This window comes from Electrophorus electricus, chromosome 2, assembly GCF_013358815.1.
Source record: "Electrophorus electricus isolate fEleEle1 chromosome 2, fEleEle1.pri, whole genome shotgun sequence".
Taxonomy (NCBI): Eukaryota; Metazoa; Chordata; class Actinopteri; order Gymnotiformes; family Gymnotidae; genus Electrophorus; species Electrophorus electricus.
The window spans coordinates 35,670,068-35,687,632 of NC_049536.1; the positions used below are offsets into that span (position 1 = coordinate 35,670,068).

The 17,565-nt window shown below is 43.3% G+C and overlaps 1 protein-coding gene across 5 annotated transcripts in view; it reads left to right on the forward strand.

Moving 5' to 3' along the window:
* LOC113577099 (diacylglycerol kinase beta) overlaps positions 1 to 17,565 on the forward strand; it is a 76,031-nt gene that overhangs the window by 47,048 nt on the left and 11,418 nt on the right. For all 5 annotated transcript variants that reach the window (XM_027009574.2, XM_027009573.2, XM_027009576.2 and 2 more), the window contains 3 exons: positions 5,753 to 5,817; positions 12,825 to 12,915; positions 15,243 to 15,444. In XM_027009574.2, coding sequence (XP_026865375.1) covers positions 5,753 to 5,817; positions 12,825 to 12,915; positions 15,243 to 15,444 — 358 coding nt within the window. The remainder of the gene's footprint in view (positions 1 to 5,752; positions 5,818 to 12,824; positions 12,916 to 15,242; positions 15,445 to 17,565) is intronic.

Genomic DNA, 17,565 nt, shown 5'->3' on the forward strand with positions numbered 1-17,565 from the left:
AATGAATATTAACATCCTATAGTTGTTTTGTATATCATATCTGCTTACAATCCAAGAATATCTGATATTTACATCATGCCTTAAAAAGATACACATGGGCACAGAGACATCTTCTAACAGTAACAGTTTTGCCCTCATTTCATGTAAACATATCTAAGAGCTCTGAGCTTTCCAGTCTGTGCATTGCATATCGAGTGACTTGGGGGTTATCACTCAAAGCTAGGGGGCGCCAGTGGCGTGGGTCGAGCGCTGCGGCGCGACACCATGCTGGGAGTCCATGAAGAGAGGACAGATGGCTCCACACCGGGAGCCACTGACACCTGAGCAAACGGGCGCGCTGACTCACACGCTGATGTAATCATTAGCAATGCGGCAGTGCCTCGGTGCCCCAAAAGGGAACATTTTCCTGCCACCCCTCCGCTGGGGTTGCCATGGCATTAGTGGTTACCAGGCCACTATCGCTGAGCTTCAGGGTCATCTGTTTCGTGTTCGCTGCCAGTCAAGAGATTACATTTTGAAAGGACTAATCTAATAACCGATTTGCAGAGATAGAAGAACCGCTAGGTGAAGACTGGGGCAAAACACGTAGGAAATAGAAAGTGCAGATGAAGGTCTGCACCAAGCGCAGATGAAGTTCAGGCCTTTTAGACTATTTGAACTTTTAAGTTTTAAGCAATCACAGCATGTACCAAGAGTATCTACAATGTATGATTATAAAATCGATATATTGAAATAATCAGACTTAGTGCAAGACCTAGTGCAATATTTCTCTGCCTTGTTTTTTTGTTTGTGGTGTATTTTTAAATTCAGGTTTCACATTCATTTGTTTTCGGATCTCTGCCTTAGCTGTACCTTTGCTAACATGACACCTTTTTGATAAGGAACGCGCTCGGCAGGAGAGAGAAGAGAGAAGCAGAGACAGTGGCTCCTGAGTGCGTGTAAACAAGTCTAGCTACTAAAAGAGCTCTGCTTGGCCCTCATTTGAATCGGCTTGCCGAGACATTTCTCTGCAGACCTGAGCCAGCGTGGCACTCCTGCTGGGCAGGGTTTGCTGCTTGATCCAGTTCCTCCTTCCTCCTGGAAAGGATCCGTCTTGGGGAATTAGAGAGAACAAACGCACCGTTTCTGCAGCCAGAAAACCCACCTCGCCATGGGCTGCCACAGCATGGGCACGCGCCCCACAGGCCTGGGAGATGAAATCGAACCTCCTCTGCTGCCATCACCAAACTTGCAAGCTATCTGAGTCGCCTGCAGCCCTCCCCGCAGTGGCACTGGGAGGGAGACACAGCCCCCTGGCCTTGTGTTCTCACTGGCTTGGTATCACACCGCCTCCGTCTCCAGTGTCACACACGCTCTTTCCCTTCATTTATCTGATTTCAGATGAGTTTTGGTGCCTTGTCACTCTGTCAAAACAGGCCCTGTTATCTAAGGAGCTCAGTCTTATAGTAAGGTTAATGCTTAGAGAGGGGTGCAGAAGTTAGGGCAATAGCCAGCAATCAGGGCAAAGCCAGCCTACAGCACAATGATAAGGATGTTTGCTCAAGAGTGTGGTTGGATGTGTGTGTGTGTGTGTGTGTGTGTGTGTGTGTGTGTGTGCTTGCGCGTGCATTATTTGTGGGTGTATTTGTGTATGTGTGTGCGGGTGTGTGTACACGAGCGCATGTGTATGTGTGTTTAGGGGAGGTGTTGTACTGGCACAGGCTGAAGGTCAGAGGAAGTATCAGTGACAGGAAGTGTTTGGCTGCCAGGTTCAGACCAGGTTACCGCCATAATGAATGGCCGTGCTGAGTGACACCTGGCCAGTCTTAAAGATACAAGGAAGACAGCGCTTTTCTCTCTGGCTTTTCTCCCCAGACAAACACACAGACGAGGTGCGCATACATATTCACAGATGCACACTAACACTGACTTGCTACTGCACATGCTACAGGGTGGGGATGAGTCCCAGATGCACCTGCTCCCTGCAGCGCTGACAGAACCACAGATGGACATGGACACTTGCAATATCACTGTATGGTTGCACAAGTCACTGTGACCTGAATATTACCTCACTTACTTCTCCAGTCTTCCCTCTTATAATAGATAGGTGTTCTGGATGTATAATAAGTGCTATAGGTTTTTTTTTTAACTACTAAAGGTTTAGAAGAATATGCAGTTTAGAAGCACATGTAAGGATACTTTGTTTATTAATGGGGAGGAGAGATTGATATAGAGGACAGTGTGTCCCTGTGCTCTGCATGTCTGGGGTGTTTAGGTGGGAAGGGTCATGCAGCCAGAGGCATTAATGTCAGCTTTATGGAGTGCCCATGACATCATACCAAAATGTTTTCATATCAGCACAGCAGCAGTGAGCCTGCAAAGCATATGAAAGAAAAGAAGAGGGTTGAAAGGTCAGGGTGGCAGCCAGCTCTCTCTCTGCTTAGACAGGATTCTGTAGCACAAGACTGGTTTGTTTGTGATCATGACAATTTGAACAATTATTTAAATTCAATTCAGTTGTAATAGAAAAATGAATGCAAATGTCAAGTTGTAAAAGTTTAATTACACATCATCAATACTCCTAGCAGGTTTTGTATTTGTTTTCTAAGTTCTATTTATCATTATATCATGACAATAAATGAAATACTTTTAGAAGAGTACTCTTTGAAAGTTGCAACAGCTGCATCATTTGATAAAAACATTTTTCATGAAAAAACAAGATAAACGTGTAATTATTCTTGGCAGAGTTTTAAGAATCTTGTGCTCCTGAATGCACATCCTTAATCTGTAGAACATAGTCACATGATTTATTTGTTGTTGAAGTAATGGTCATCAAAATAACAATTAGAACATCTGTTATTATTTTCCCCAAATCATTCGGCTCTGGTTATCACTGCTTTTCCCCGGTGCGTTCTCACACCACAGTCCCTAACAGCAAAATCAAACAACCGCCAACAGATGTGCAACAGGAAATGCCAATTGACTGTGCCGGGATTTTTTTTGTTGTTGTTGTTTTTTTTTTCTCAGGTACAGCAGATTGGCAAACAGCGTCTGAACCGTGCTAGAATGTAACCTAGTGTTACACTGTGGGTTCATACCGTTGTTTCACACCGTATCAAGATACAGCAACCGCAGCCTTATTGCACACATGTCCTTAAAAATGATAAATCAGTATTTGTTCTGTTGACAACAGTGTTTTAATTTTTGGCAGAGTTTCTGCATTTTGGTCATAAAACAACCTTTCTTGTAACAGACACATCAAAAATGCAATTTATCTTAGTGTTTTATAGTGGCATGGTAATAATTTACCATCATTGCTTCAATCTGAGATCGACTGCTCTCCCATAGCAGTATGCAGGCTTACCACAGGCCCATGCATCAGCACGTGCTGCTCAGGGGTTTGGGGTAGACGCAGGGTGCAGACTTCATTCCCCCAGAAGCCCTCCGCCCAGCATGCTTCCTGCCCCTCCTGCGAGACTGCTGCCACACCTGCAGGTACGGGCAGGAAGCCAGCGCAGGTGCTAGCATAGCACGGTCTGCTCGCGGCTCCCTCAATGTGCCGCAGCTATCAGACTCAGAGAATCCCTGCGCTCGCTCGCTTCCTGTCTGTCTGAAAGAGTGAAACAGTGCGCAGGCTGAGGCACCGAGACCCTCTAGCATGTCACGCGCTGTGACAGGCGCGCTGCTGACAGGACGTCTGAGTGCGTGCAAGCTGCTGAGCTGGGTGCCCCTGAAGGATGTGGCGGCTTTGAGCTCCTTTGCTATTGCACGTGTAAACATCTAAATATAGGGAGGGATCTGTTACAGTTAAAAGCCTGACTTATCAATTGGCTTCTCTCCTTGCGCTCTGCTGCTTTGATTTTAATCAAGGTTTAGCGGATGACGGCAGTGTGCTAATGACAACAGCTTGTTGGTAGGAAAGGAGACAGTAAACTCACTTCAGATGTTTTTCACCCTGTGTCAAAAACTCTCAACAGCTAGTAATTCATTTTGATCATGTTCACCCATCTTCACACAGTGCATTGTAACAAATCTTGTTCCTGCCACAGGCTTCATGCAGTAGGTTAGACAGAGAGGAAAGCATGACAGTGAGCAGCAGGCACATGCTGGCCTTTGTTCAGTGAGGACATGCTGATAGCAGCGTCCCCTTTCCTCACCTGGGCTTTGTCCCATTGCCCCAGCCTGCAGACTTTCTCCTGCCCCCTGTTGCCACAGGAAGGCTCAGTAGAGTTGATGGCCACCCACCATCACTGTGCTGTTTTGTTGTGCACCCTAGAGGCCATTACCCACCTTGGCCCGCCTGTCCACTCTGCACTGCAACCGCAGCGGGTACAGCGGGTACAGTGGGTACTCACACTGCTCTCATGTTTTACCTGTGCTGTAGATTTCAGTGTCAGAAAAAAAATGTTCTTAATGCACACAAGTGTAAATGATTGATGTATGAGCAAGCTGGAAGCTAGGAGTCAATTAGAAATCTCAGTTGATAAATGAAATATGATTCTTTCTTTGACTGTGTTCCAGTCCCTCCAGAGCTGTGATGCTTAAAGGAGAATTATTAGGACAGTGAGTTCATCTGATTAAAGCCGAATTTAAAACCATGACTCATTACACTGTAGCCCAGTCATTTTAGAGCAGGAATACTGACCGTCATTATCTCATTATAGTGTCATGCTATCTTGAATAATTTAGTTACATTTTAAAGCACTAACAAGAATTACTGGTGCATTTATGGCTGTGATAGGGAAATTTAATGTTGTTACTGGAAATTGAAGGTCTGTTGCCAAAGCTGCTTTGAGTGTTAAATGTTCTTTTAGCTCTTTGCAGTGTAAATGATTAAGCATGCTTGAGCCAGTGTAGTCATGTAGTGTGCTTAACTGTTACACTAACTTATTTCAATAAAGTAAGGAAGCCATCATGGTTTAATTGTTCATGCGGTGTTGGCAAGCCTTTGACAGTACACATGCATCCACGAGAATTTGTTTAGACAAGTCATAGATGTGTGAGTGTGGTTGGTGTGCTCTCACTCTCAGTCTATTGTTCTGATCTATCACTGCCATGTTGCTCATCTCATCAGCCCCCCTCTCACACCCCAGGCTCTAAGCACCCAACCCACCAACCCCCCATGCCTGCGTTCCTGAAGAGTCTATCGCTTGTTGATATGATCACTTATTCATCAAGCTCTCTTGCTCGGCAGCCCCCCTCACAGCATTGTGTACTCTGCCCAGCCCAGCAGTCGTATCTTCTGAAGCATCTTTCCTGGAGGCCACGGTAACAGTTCTCCAGCCTTCCACTCTGCTCCCGGCCTGCAGGCTCTGGCTCTAAAACAAAGACTGCTTAATTCCCGAGTTTGCCTTGTTTTTCAGCAGCAGCCATTAGGATTGCAGCAGGGAGGAGAATACCCCTGCAGGCACTGATCTAGGAGCAGCAAACAGCAAATCAGAGCCACTACATGACATTATGTAATAGTTATAAATGACGCTGGATCAGGTTTTTGAGAGAGCTTTCTGCTAACGCTGTTAAGATTGATCTTTGTTAGAAGGGCTTCACAGACATATCTGCGTCATGTCTGGACAGCCTTCTGGTTGTGCCTTCGGGCCCTAGAGCAGAACTTACTTTAATCCCCTAATGCTTAAAAGCTTGGGTCCTATATCCTCTCCTGCGACCATGTTGTGGCATACACTGTCTGCATGAGTGTGCAAGAATGCAAAGCTAAGATTCTGGCCTTGTTGTAGAAAGATTGATAGCTAACCCTTCTTTTTTCTTTGCCATGTAGGATGCATCCATAGCTCACCGATTCCACTTGATGAGGGAGAAACATCCTGAAAAGTTCAACAGCAGGTAAAACTCAGACAGTATCTACAATCAATCCACAGATAGAAAATAAGAGCAAAAAAAAAATAATAATAAAAAAATGTTTCAACATGTACAATATTCTGTTGTTCATATTGAAATGTGTATTCCTTGACACATGAAGTAAGCCTAGTACACTTTTAAGACCCTGACCAAAATAGTTGCAATTCTCTGGGAGCAGTTACTGTTCATAATTCCCATGTGTCGTGTATCTTTGTGGTGAGAGGCTTTAACTGCTGGGCAAGTCGCAGAAATCACTGAAAGAATAAACACAACCAGCCTGGTTAAATCAATTGATTGATGCTGCTGGCTACATTCAGTAATTGCAACTTTTTTTGTGATAGGGAGTAGTTTTATGCGTTCACCCTTTTTAGTGCCGTTGAGCTCCACAAGAGTCTTTTTACCTCTTCAATGACATGCATACTAGGAAACAATTTGTGACATTCTGTTCCTTACCTACTGTTTGTTTTTTCATAGCTTAAAGGTGATCAGGAACATACATTCATGCACTAATTCAGCATTCTGAGACACAAGCATTGTAGAATTGAGTTTCTCCTTTTGATCTTCAAAAAGAATAGTCTAGTGAGCACAGAAAAGCTTTCTCTTCGTTTCTCTCTGAAAGCTGTCTGTGCCAGTGTCGGGTTGAATGCTGGTCACGAACTAGATAGCCCTGACCCCTAGCTGCTTACAGAGCTGGAGTGAATGTTAACATTCTTAATGAAATGTTACACAGTGCATCTCCTGTCACAATTCACAAGCCACAGGTAGAAAAGCAGTGGAAGGAGAACTGGTCATCTCTGCTCAAGAGGAGGGCGTTTAGAGTGGGAAGGTAAAAAGATAGCATCTAATTTAAATTAGTCCTCTGTTACCTCCCTTTCATTGTAGCATTTAGTATGAAAAGTAGAGGCAGAGCAAATTTGCTGGATGAGTAAGCATGATGTGCTAAGATGATGTTAAGAAAATAGCACCTTTCCATGCTTTCGCTGATGGAGTGGCCACTGTTAAAAACCTCTATATTGAACAATGTTTTTTTAATTAAAAAAAAACCTGGATTCACCTCAAATTCCCACCACCTCTGTCACTTTTTCTCTGGCACATTGTAGCTCCGAGTAATCCTGTAACGGCGTGGCTATCGGCGCCAAAAATACCACGCCCCCATCATCCTACAGAGAACTGCTCTGTGTCTGCGCTGCTCTTTGAAGTAGGAGCCTCTCCGTTGTCTTCTGGCCTCATCGGATGCAGTTTCTATTGAGGCGCACCGTAAAAAGCCATCATAGCCTCTGGCTGGTCAACTTAATGGAACCCTTCCACCAGAGTAGGGTCTGCTTTGTGAGTGGCTGTTCTTGCATGAGGCGCTCTTCCCCCCAGGGGTGTTCCTCCCCCGTGGGACAGACTGGGAAAGTGGGCTGGCAGAAGGTCAGGTCTTTGGGACCAACATTATAATTTCACAGTTCCAGTTGCAAAAATACTAGGCAGTATAGAACTGTTTTTTTCAGAACTCATTTCAAGGACATAACTGCACAGGAAGTGTGGGAGAGTATTGGGATGGCACTAATGAGCATTCCTAAGATGTGAGACTGGATCTGGTAAACAGAGCTCCATTGTAAAATCCTGAAAAAAAAAAAAATTAACAGGTTAGAGCTCAATCGAAAGGGGCTGTTTACAGTATAACAGTGACAGTGGCACTGGTAGCACAGAGGCCATGTAATCATCCCATAATGACTCAGAGGAGGTATAATGGAAGCAAGCAAGCTGAATTAGCTGGTTGAGCTGAGATCCTCATTATACATTATTTATGGAGCCAGATTCCCATGCTATGGCGAGGGAACTGAAATATGGCTTGTCCTATTGAATGAGCCAGGTTTTAACACCACCTCTTCATTCTCTTGTTTATTGCCCCTGTTGGATTTAGTGATGAACTGTTTAAAATGCCTTGAGGACAGAACAATGGAGATGCAAAAGAGAAAAAAATTTGTTATGAGAGAAAAAATTTTATGAGCACATTTTAATTTAATGTCAACTCTCAGAGTGTCATCTAACGATAAAACAGAAAGTAGTGCCAGAAAAACCCTGCATCTGCTTTTTTCTTCTTTAGATCTAGCAATACAGTGCATCTGTCATTCCAGTGCACTCTACTGAGAGACAAGCACAGAAATCCTTCTCAATGTCTCTTTGCCACCAGATGGTACATGAGTGGCAGTTGCTATGGAGTTCTGCTGTTCATTATTATTACGTGTCAGCTAAAATCGTTTGATATTTGGATTTGTGCTGTTTCACTTTGGTTAAAGGGCCTGTTTTTTGACAAACAACATGAGTGTCATGTTGTGTTTTCTGTTTTCTTTTGTTTTTATTTATTTGTTGTTTGTTGCCAGTGGATTAGAGGAACAAGATTTCTGCATGTGCATGTATATAAGAAACCTTTGAAATGAACTTTTCATAATTCTAATTCTTATTACTAGTTCTCTGTGTGCGTGCGTGTGTGTGTGTGTGTGTGTGTGTGCGTGCACGTGTATGCATTTGGACGAGTGTGTGCACATGTGTACGGCACTTGTGTGGAGGTGAGGAGGCGGTGAGAGCTTGCTCCACCGCAAGCAAGCGATCCAAAAACTATGGATCACACATATCACAATGACCCAGCACTGAGTGTCCAACTCCACCCCCTGTGGGGAAGGAGAGAGCGCTCTGGACCAAAAGGTGTCAAATTGCCCCATGGAACAAAAAAAAAAAACCTCTTTGTCTATTATATTACAATAACAACAGTGACTCTGTTGACATTCAGTTTCCCAGCAAAACAATGGTGAGGATAGAGAGGCTTTACTGACTCATGGGTGCTGAAGCATACGGGTTTGTCACACCTAATGCTTTGTTAGATTACACTCTCATATATTTCTTTGACTTTCTTTTATGATTTATAGCTGAGATCCTTTTAAGTTGTGTAATTGAGATAATTCTCTGTAACACCGGAATGTAAATGCATCCGAATGTTTATGTTATTGAGCTGGAAGAGTACAGGGAAGGGACATGCAGTCAAACTTCATATCTTTGTTAATGTTGTAGACTTATAATGGAATTAAGCAAGTGTATCACACTTTTGCTAAAGGTGGGCCTTTTGCAGAGTGAGTTGAGAGTGGCATAGGTTGAGTTTGGCACTGAATTGTTGAATGTTGACATTGTTGAGAGCCATTGATTTTTAGCACATTATGTTGTGGTCAGTAGTTCAGTCAGGTGCAGCATTTTTCCATTAGTCTGAGACAAGAACAGGTTCCTCAGTGTGGGGTAAACGAGTACAGTGGCATATTCACTGAGGCTCGTGTATGTCATTACTGCTTAGAGTATCACCATTAATCATTAGCAGCTATATTAGTTGATAACAGATGTACTCTAAGTGGTAGTGAGCCTCTTCTCTTTATCAGTGCTCAAGAAGCAACTATTACAAGGTAAATCTCAAGATGTTTGGTCAACGATAATGAATATATGTTGGTCACAGTTAGAATTCACTGCTTGTGTTTTAACAGATCTTTCCAAAATCTCATGTATGGTAAAAAAAACATAGGTAATTAACATATAATGCCCTGGTAAAATTGAAAGCTCTCCTCCTTTCACCCTGCTTCTAGCCTCCATAGTCTCCTCTGTCTACCACGACCTCCTCCAGTGGTTCATTAAGGAAATAAATAGCATGGGATTGATTGAGCCTTGTTGTGATAAAGATCCACTGCTGAGTAATCATGTGACTGGGGAAGGATAAGCCCAGATATGGTCCGAACCCCAGTCATGCAGAGTCTGCCCAGCATGGTAGCGTGGGTTTCATAACCCATATGTCTGTGTTTGCACTGTCTGAGTGTGCTCTTAGGTGTGTGTGTGTGTGTGTGTGTGTGTGTGTGTGTGTGTGTGCGTGCGTGTGTGCGTGCATGCGCATGCGCGCCTGCCTGTGACTGTGCGTGTGCATACATGCGTATGTGTGCTTGAGTATGTGTGGGTGTGTATCCCACGACACGCACATATGTGTGTGCGCTAGAGTCCAGAAGAGAACCAGCATGGCAGTGTTCTAGAACCTGTCGTTCCCTGCGGCTCTGGGCCTGGAGTGAAGGGATAAATATACTCCTCTCCTCCTTACTGTCGCTAGCTTCTGCCAAAAGAACAGCCCGCCAGAGCTCCCCCCCCCGGCAGTGGAGCAGGTCGTATACACACAGCAAGGCTCTGTTACACGTAGGCCACCTGAAATCAGACCTGAGTTATCTATGTGCAGCATTCTATGGAACTGCTGTTATACAAAGAAACAACTCGAAAGCTATTAGAACACTTAAACTAGACAGAAGTGAAGATCACAACTCAGCACCTCAAGTAGCTGACCGTGGTGGGACTGTGGACCATCCTGCTATCACAGGCCCCAGTCACAATGCTGTCTTTAATATCAGCGAGTCAGCTGATATAAAGCAAAGTGAACAAGTGGCAAATTGCCAGGATATGTGCAACTGAAAGGTCAGATGTTCAGATCCTGGTCATAGGCTAGAGTTCCTTCCATACTCTGCTGGAATAGTACTATAACAAAATATGCAAATACACACATACATAGCCTCTCTAACACCCAATACCTACTCTAATCCCCCCATCCCCTCTCTAAACCCCCATGCCCTCTTTAAACCCCCAATGTCACCCAGAGGCTATATGGATTAGCTATCTAGATTAGGATCAGATGGAGAACGACTAAGCTGTATAGTGGCTGGGAACCATGTTGATCCAGGGTGAGAGACCGCACAGGTTTACAGGTCATTGCTCTTAGGGGCTTATGGGAGATGGCTATCTTAAGGTGATACTGCAGTGTGTGTGTGTGTGTGTGTCTGTGTGTGTGTGTGTGTGTGTGTGTGTGTGTTTAGCTTGAGTAATGCGACTGTGTAATCCTAAAGGTCAAATGACCTTTGGTCCCTATGCTCATTTGGTCCCTATGCTGTCCAATGCTGTGATATATCCCAACATGACATGTTTAGTCTTCTTTTATACATCTTATGCTTCTTTTATACACATTCACCTGAAGTCTATCACATAGTCTGAGTTGGACTGCCTCTTAGGTGACCTGCCTTCCCAGTCCAAAAACAGACCTTTGGATACATGCCAGGAAATAAGGGTACATTTTTGGGAAAATGTCTCTCTTTTTGGCACTGAGATGCTTATATGCTGCTAACATGCAACCCAATTTTTTTTTTTTTTTGGTTTCCTATTCGTCACATTGAAGCCAAGAGAAAATCACATGCTGCTAGTTTTTACAGGGCTTCTCAGTTCAAAGCCAGATAATAAGGGTAGGCAGCTTTTCCCATTGAGAATATGCCCATAATCCTTTAAATTTACCCAGTAAAGGTAAAGAGCTACTGCGGTCCAACTTGAGAGTGGACGACAGAATGAGGTCCTAAAGTAATAGCACAAAGCATGGTTAAGTTTTCAAACAGCAACGAGCTCAATGCTTGTTTAATATGTATGACAGTAATATACTTTTATGTCTCCTTTCTTGACTGGTAAAGTCATCAATGCAGGTATTACATGTTGTGTGATACTCTATAAATGCAGGTATTACACTTTGGATACTCTATAAATCGTATAACTAGCAGGTGCAGTACATCATTGCTGTCAGTCTCAAGACACCTCAAAGCTCGTTGATTAAGTAAGTGTGTCATCATTATCAGCAGCGCACCTCTTTGGTGGACCTTCTTCTGGGTAGGCAAGGTGTAAATTGCTGGTTTCGTTAGCAAAGTGAGAATGCAACACGTTTATATAGAGGATGGGGATTCCGAAGGACCCAATGGCGCAGTGTTCCTTCAGCTTCCCGATGCTTGCTAAATTTACTTCTCCTCCTGGTACTCTTTCAGATTCACCCACACACACCTGTGGCCGCTCGCTCTCCTACACACGATTTCCTTTCCATGACCTTTGAGTGGCTGTGACCTCAGAGTGACCATGCTGGATATGGTGCTCTCAAGCCCACAGCAGCCCACAGCTCTGGGTACCCTCTGCTGCTCAAGCCCCTCCCACCTGTCAGCCTGGGCTTTCTGTGTAGCCCATCAATATTTCAGCAGGACATAGGAAGGAGAAGGGGGAGCAGCCTCTCAGCAGAGAGAGCTGGATCCTCTGGGACTGGAGAGATTGTAACTGGATACCTGAGACTTAAGTATGAGTCCTGAGAAATGCTCTCCTGGTATGATTGATTTGAGACTTCAGTGTGTATCCTGGTTAATAGGCAAGCTCAGTTCAGTTTTGCTTTGTTTGAATCAGATGAGCAAGATTTTTTAAATATCACCTTCTCAGCTCCTAGTTCAACAGCTGAACCACAAATGAGTCTTGATTACATTCCCCACGCATCATAAAGAAGTTAAAAAAAAACGTGGCACTTTGGTACAGATTTGGCTCTTGGGCTAGAAGTGAGCTTGAACTTCTGTGCTTGTGGGAGGTTTGTCATGTGCTGTAGATCAGTGAGGGGGCAGGGGGGCTGTTTGATCTGTTGACAACTCAAGGCAGTGTTCCTTCGATGGCGTTTGTTGTCACACCAGCATTAGCATACGGGTGTGTCAACACAAATGTGTTTGTTGTTCCAATGACAGAGCAGCTGTATATAGCAGCTGAGATGCTAGTTCTACTTTTATTCTGGGCAACTGCAAAAAAGAGTGAATGCTGGTTCAGACATCACTAGTTGAACAGTAAGCTCCTATTAATTTACTCTGGGATGTGACAACCTCCATTTACCTGACACTTTTATTCAAAGCAACTTACAATTATGACTGAGTACAACTTGAGCAATTGAGGGTCAAGGGCCTTGCTCAGGGGCCCAACAGTGGCATCTTGGCAGTGGTGGGGCTTGAACCAGCTCAGTACCATAACCACTGAGCTACCACTGCCTAAACTTTTGCATGTTACTGTCACATATTATGGTATATTAAGGTTTGACACCCCCTCACTCCTCAGACCTTTTTATGAGTTTATCTGTCTTTCATCCTTTCTTTCCCCCTCAGGATGAAAAACAAACTCTGGTACTTTGAATTCGGCACCACGGAGACCATCTCAGCCACCTGTAAGAAACTGAATGAGAGTATTGAAGTGGAGGTGAGTTCAGGTCACAGACCCCATTAAAAACACCATACCTAAGTCACATGGAATCCCACCATCACATATATCTATTTTGGCTGTGAACTGTCATGTCCAACATTTCCACGAGGAAGTCCCTTTATGATTTCTGAACGGTCAGTATGAAAGCCGAGATGTCGTTAAACGGTGAGCCATAATGCCGGTCGCTCTCTAAATGCCATCTTCTGGGCCATTCGCCAATCCTGAGCTGTTTCTGAACATGTAAACTGTGATTCATGAATGCAGCAGGTGTTTCACCACTGCATTAGACTCTGGCTTGCTGGGTCAGGTATCTGTGGCGTGTTGAAATAACCCATCACCACTAGTGTCCCGAAGCACACAGTCGCAAAGGAATTCCGCTGGGCTTGGAGCACAGAAACACAAAGAACTAGCCTAATTATACTACACTTATAGACAGTCACGATGAATGACACAGGTTATTATTAGTAGAGACATCCCTGGATGATGCAGCTGGATGTTTGACTAAAAATGAAAATATGAAATGACCCCAAGTTCAGATTAGTTATAAGTTTGTATATCTGAAGCTTAGGGTGCACTGTCCATTGTAGATTGTATGATCACTATATAAAATTTTACTATATTAAACTAGTATTCATAGCAATTCCATGTGCTAACAATACATATATTTTCAGGTTCAATACAATTTTTGATTCTAAGGTCAAAATTAGATTTTTGGATATTTTTAGGTTAATTCAGTAATGCATTAGTTTTGGTTTGTCTTATTAAAATGCAAATTTTGTGTCAAATCAAAATTAACAAGCTGGATATTGACAAACATGAGCTGAAAACAATACAAAAACCTGTACTGCCTCATCTAAATCCTTATATAGCATATGAGATGAGATTAAGTGGTGTATCGACACACAGTTTTAAATGTCAATAAACTGTTTGGAAGTTTCATTCTTTGGGGCTTTTTTTAGTACTGTATTGTTATACTGCTACTATCTGGAGATGCTATGAATATATAGTATTAAACAGCTCCAAAGCAATGGGAGTATGGTTCATCACATAATATGAATTATATTGCTTTGTGTTACACTAAGTAAATACACTCTTAAAATAATAAGAATTAATCTATGGCTTTCTCCTCTAGCTCTTTTTGCTGCCATTGAGGTTCTGCAAAATTTTTAAGTTTTTACTAAAGCATACCCCCTAAGTGAAAACTTTCATGTCATATCAACTTTTCATAACTTATACAGCTCCCAGATATTATTGTTTTTCAGACTGTGAGTCAATCAGGTGACAGAAAGGGTTTAGGTGTGAGCACAAGGCAGAATTAAGGTCAAACCTTATGACCATCAAGAATCCCTTTTTTTAAGAGTGGAAAAGCTCTATGAAAATTGCACTAAAGTGTAATTCCAAAAAGAAAAGCAGTCTCCGGACAGAGCCGCTGCACTATGTGGGCCTTCATGCACACCGAACCATCTCATTATGTCATAAATGTGTCAGCTTTCAGCCTCTTTAAGTTCATGTTACTGTCCACTGCTGACATTCTGAGTTTGAATCAGGTTGGTCGTTGACATCATACAATACCATCCAAGTATTTTATTTTTAGTTTTCTATTTGAGGCACACTTAGTCGAGTTCTTTTTGAATAGACTGGCAGATATACTTACCTGAGAGCCTTTGTTGATGACATACGCTGTGTTTATTCTCATTTTTCTTTTTTCTTGAGTTCTGTTGATGTCTCACTCCCAGTGGTACTTTTTAAGAGCCTGGTCAGTGGAATTTGTCTTCCTTCTGTTGCCTGCCTAAGGTAACATATCTGCTCTTACAGATGGAGATAGTTTTAGAGCTTAGTGGTCATGCTAGGTCGCCCAGGAATTGTTCAGTTAGAAAGAATGCTTTCCCATGCTTTTTTGCCCTGTGTCTTAGCAAATGTCACAGACACCAACAAGGTTTGGGAAGCCACAAGGTACTACTGAACTACTGAGCTACTGATAACAGATCACTCTCAATACATGGAATAATACCAACAGTAAGAGTACTACATATTTAGCAATAGCTATCTGTTGTCAGATTGGTTTCAGAGGGTTGGTATATGCCTAGTGGACATAGGATGTTTTATTGCGGTACAAGGTAATGTTCCAAGGAGGAAGTGTTGACCTACCCTGTCCCAAGGTGGAACAGGGAAAGAGAAAGGTAGTTAGCTGGTACTTAAACAGTTTCTGCAAAACTGTGAAAAGCAAACGTGAAAGCTAAAATGACATTTTTATTATAAATAAATAAATAAATGAAGATATTTTGATTTTTTGGAAGGCCATGTAGCATCTTTTTCTCTCCTAGTGTGATGGTATCATCCTGGACCTCAGCAGCACGTCTCTGGAGGGCATTGCTGTGCTCAACATTCCCAGCATGCATGGAGGCTCAAACCTGTGGGGCGAGACCAAGAAGAGACGCAGCTATAACCGCATGAGCAAGAAAGTGCCAGAGAGAGCGCCAGTCAGCACTGTCACTGATGCCAAGGAGCTCAAATTCTGCGTGCAGGGTGAGTTTGTGCCTGGCAATATTCCCAAGCTTCCAGTGTTTTGATGTGAGACCATGAAAGGCCATTTCACATGACAGAGGCTTTAGTCTAGTAACTCCCTTAAAGCTCCCCATTTCCAGTAGCGGGACGCATTTTAGGTCGTCTGTGTGAAGTGGCGTGGCCAAAAAAACACCCTGATTTCCCAGCATTCTCAATCCAAGCATGAAAGTGATTATTCCTTCTCTCAGAGCAGCTTGCTGTTCAGGGCTGTTTAGCATGTGCTAGTGCTAGGAGCTGCTTTGACTCACCCCAGCTTAGGCTCACGTGAGTTGAGTCCAGATCCCTGGGGATCTGCAGTGATTATTTTCACTCTACTGTCAGGAGGCCACATGTGCCCTTCACTCCCTCTGGCTTCATTGCTCTATTGTCTTTCACTCAGGGCAAATAAATAAAAATAAATACATTTTTCTTTCATCATCTTAAGTCAATTCTTCCAGCTCTGCATGTGTCTTTATATGGTCTATCATCAGAGTGCTCTTATGTGGGGGCACAGGACATTAAAATATTTCTGGAAGTGGTATTGGTACTACTTCAAGGTGGTGATGTCTTAGATGACAGCTGTGTACTGTGTGAGAATCAAATTCCTTTCTTTTATTTCTCTCAGGAAATTGACACCTTGGTCTCATTCTCTCTCACACTCACTCTGTCTCTCCATCCCTTCCTCTCTCACTATCTCATCTTGACTCCATTCCTATGTTTCTTCTATTCAGTAGGGCCTGAGAGTCTCCATGGTAACAGGGTCCATGCGAGTTCAGTCACTAATGTAGAGAGGAGTGGGTGGGGCAGGGGGAGGAGGGGTGGCAGGGGTGCCGTATCAGTGGTGTGACTCTTATCAATAATCTTTAACTGCCCTACAGGCAGCACTTCTCAGCCCAGCATATAATGCAGTGCCTATCAGGATGGACTGTAGCTCATCTTTCACTATTCAGTGTCCTGTTGAACCATTCAGAGCCCTGTTTTGTCTGAACAAAACCGAAGATTTTGTGGTGATAAAAAGCTACACAAATGAATAGATAAAACTGTTAACTTCATGTCACCCAAAGAAACTAATGCAAGCTCGTTTAAAAGAACATACTAGTTTCCTTAAATTGAGGAATTTGAGTGAACGTTTACTTTGGGATGCTGTTTGGAAATAAGGCAAGTTGTTCAGTGCTATTCTTGGAGTCCTGAGGTTCTTTTTGTGAATTATCCTCTAATGTATATTTGCTGATGTATGAATATCTCTTAGTGTGGTTTTTCAAAACAGGACAGAGGGAAGAGCATTACAGAATGAGGCTTTGTGGAGAACAGAACAGCTCTTAATTGTCTTTTTTTGAGTGTTTACTGCATTTGTTGCATTTCTGTGCATGGAGTCAAGTCTTTAAGGTTCCGTCCTGCTGTTAATGCAACAAGTAAGGGTTGACCTCTTACTATCACAGCACCTAATTCAGCAATGATTGCCCTTAATGACATTCAGAATTTACAGTATACAGGCCAATCCAACAAAAGTCCGAGACCAAAAGTGGATGTCCGCTTTGATGAGGGCTTTGACGTTTTGACAGCATTGTTGACAACAATGTTACAAGCAGCTTAGTTGTCTAGTTGTCAGCTTGTAGCTGACAGTTTGTAGCGTGAGAAGTACTTTTCTGTAGTTTTATTAGAGATGGCATCAGTGCAGTCAATACAATCTGTATAGCAGCTACAGTCTCTATTGTCCAGTTCTCCAAGCTCTCTGTGTGGCAGGGTCAGAGGAGCAGAGTCACAGTTCTCCTGGCCTTGTTCTCACACACACTCTCTCTCTCTCTCTCTCTCTCTCTTACACTCTCTCTCTCTCCCCTCATATACTCTCTCTCTCTCTCTCTTACACTCTCTCTCTCTCTCTCTCCCCTCATATACTCTCTCTCTCTCTCTCTCTCTCTCCCCCCCCCCATATATACACTCTCTCTTTTCTGCAATAGTCACCCCACCCTTCCCACAAAAGACCTACCACACTCAGGCTTATGCAAAGAAATATTTCAGGACTTGACAGTAGCCAAACTGCTCATTGTTAAGCACACACACACACACACACACACACACACACACACACACACACACACACAG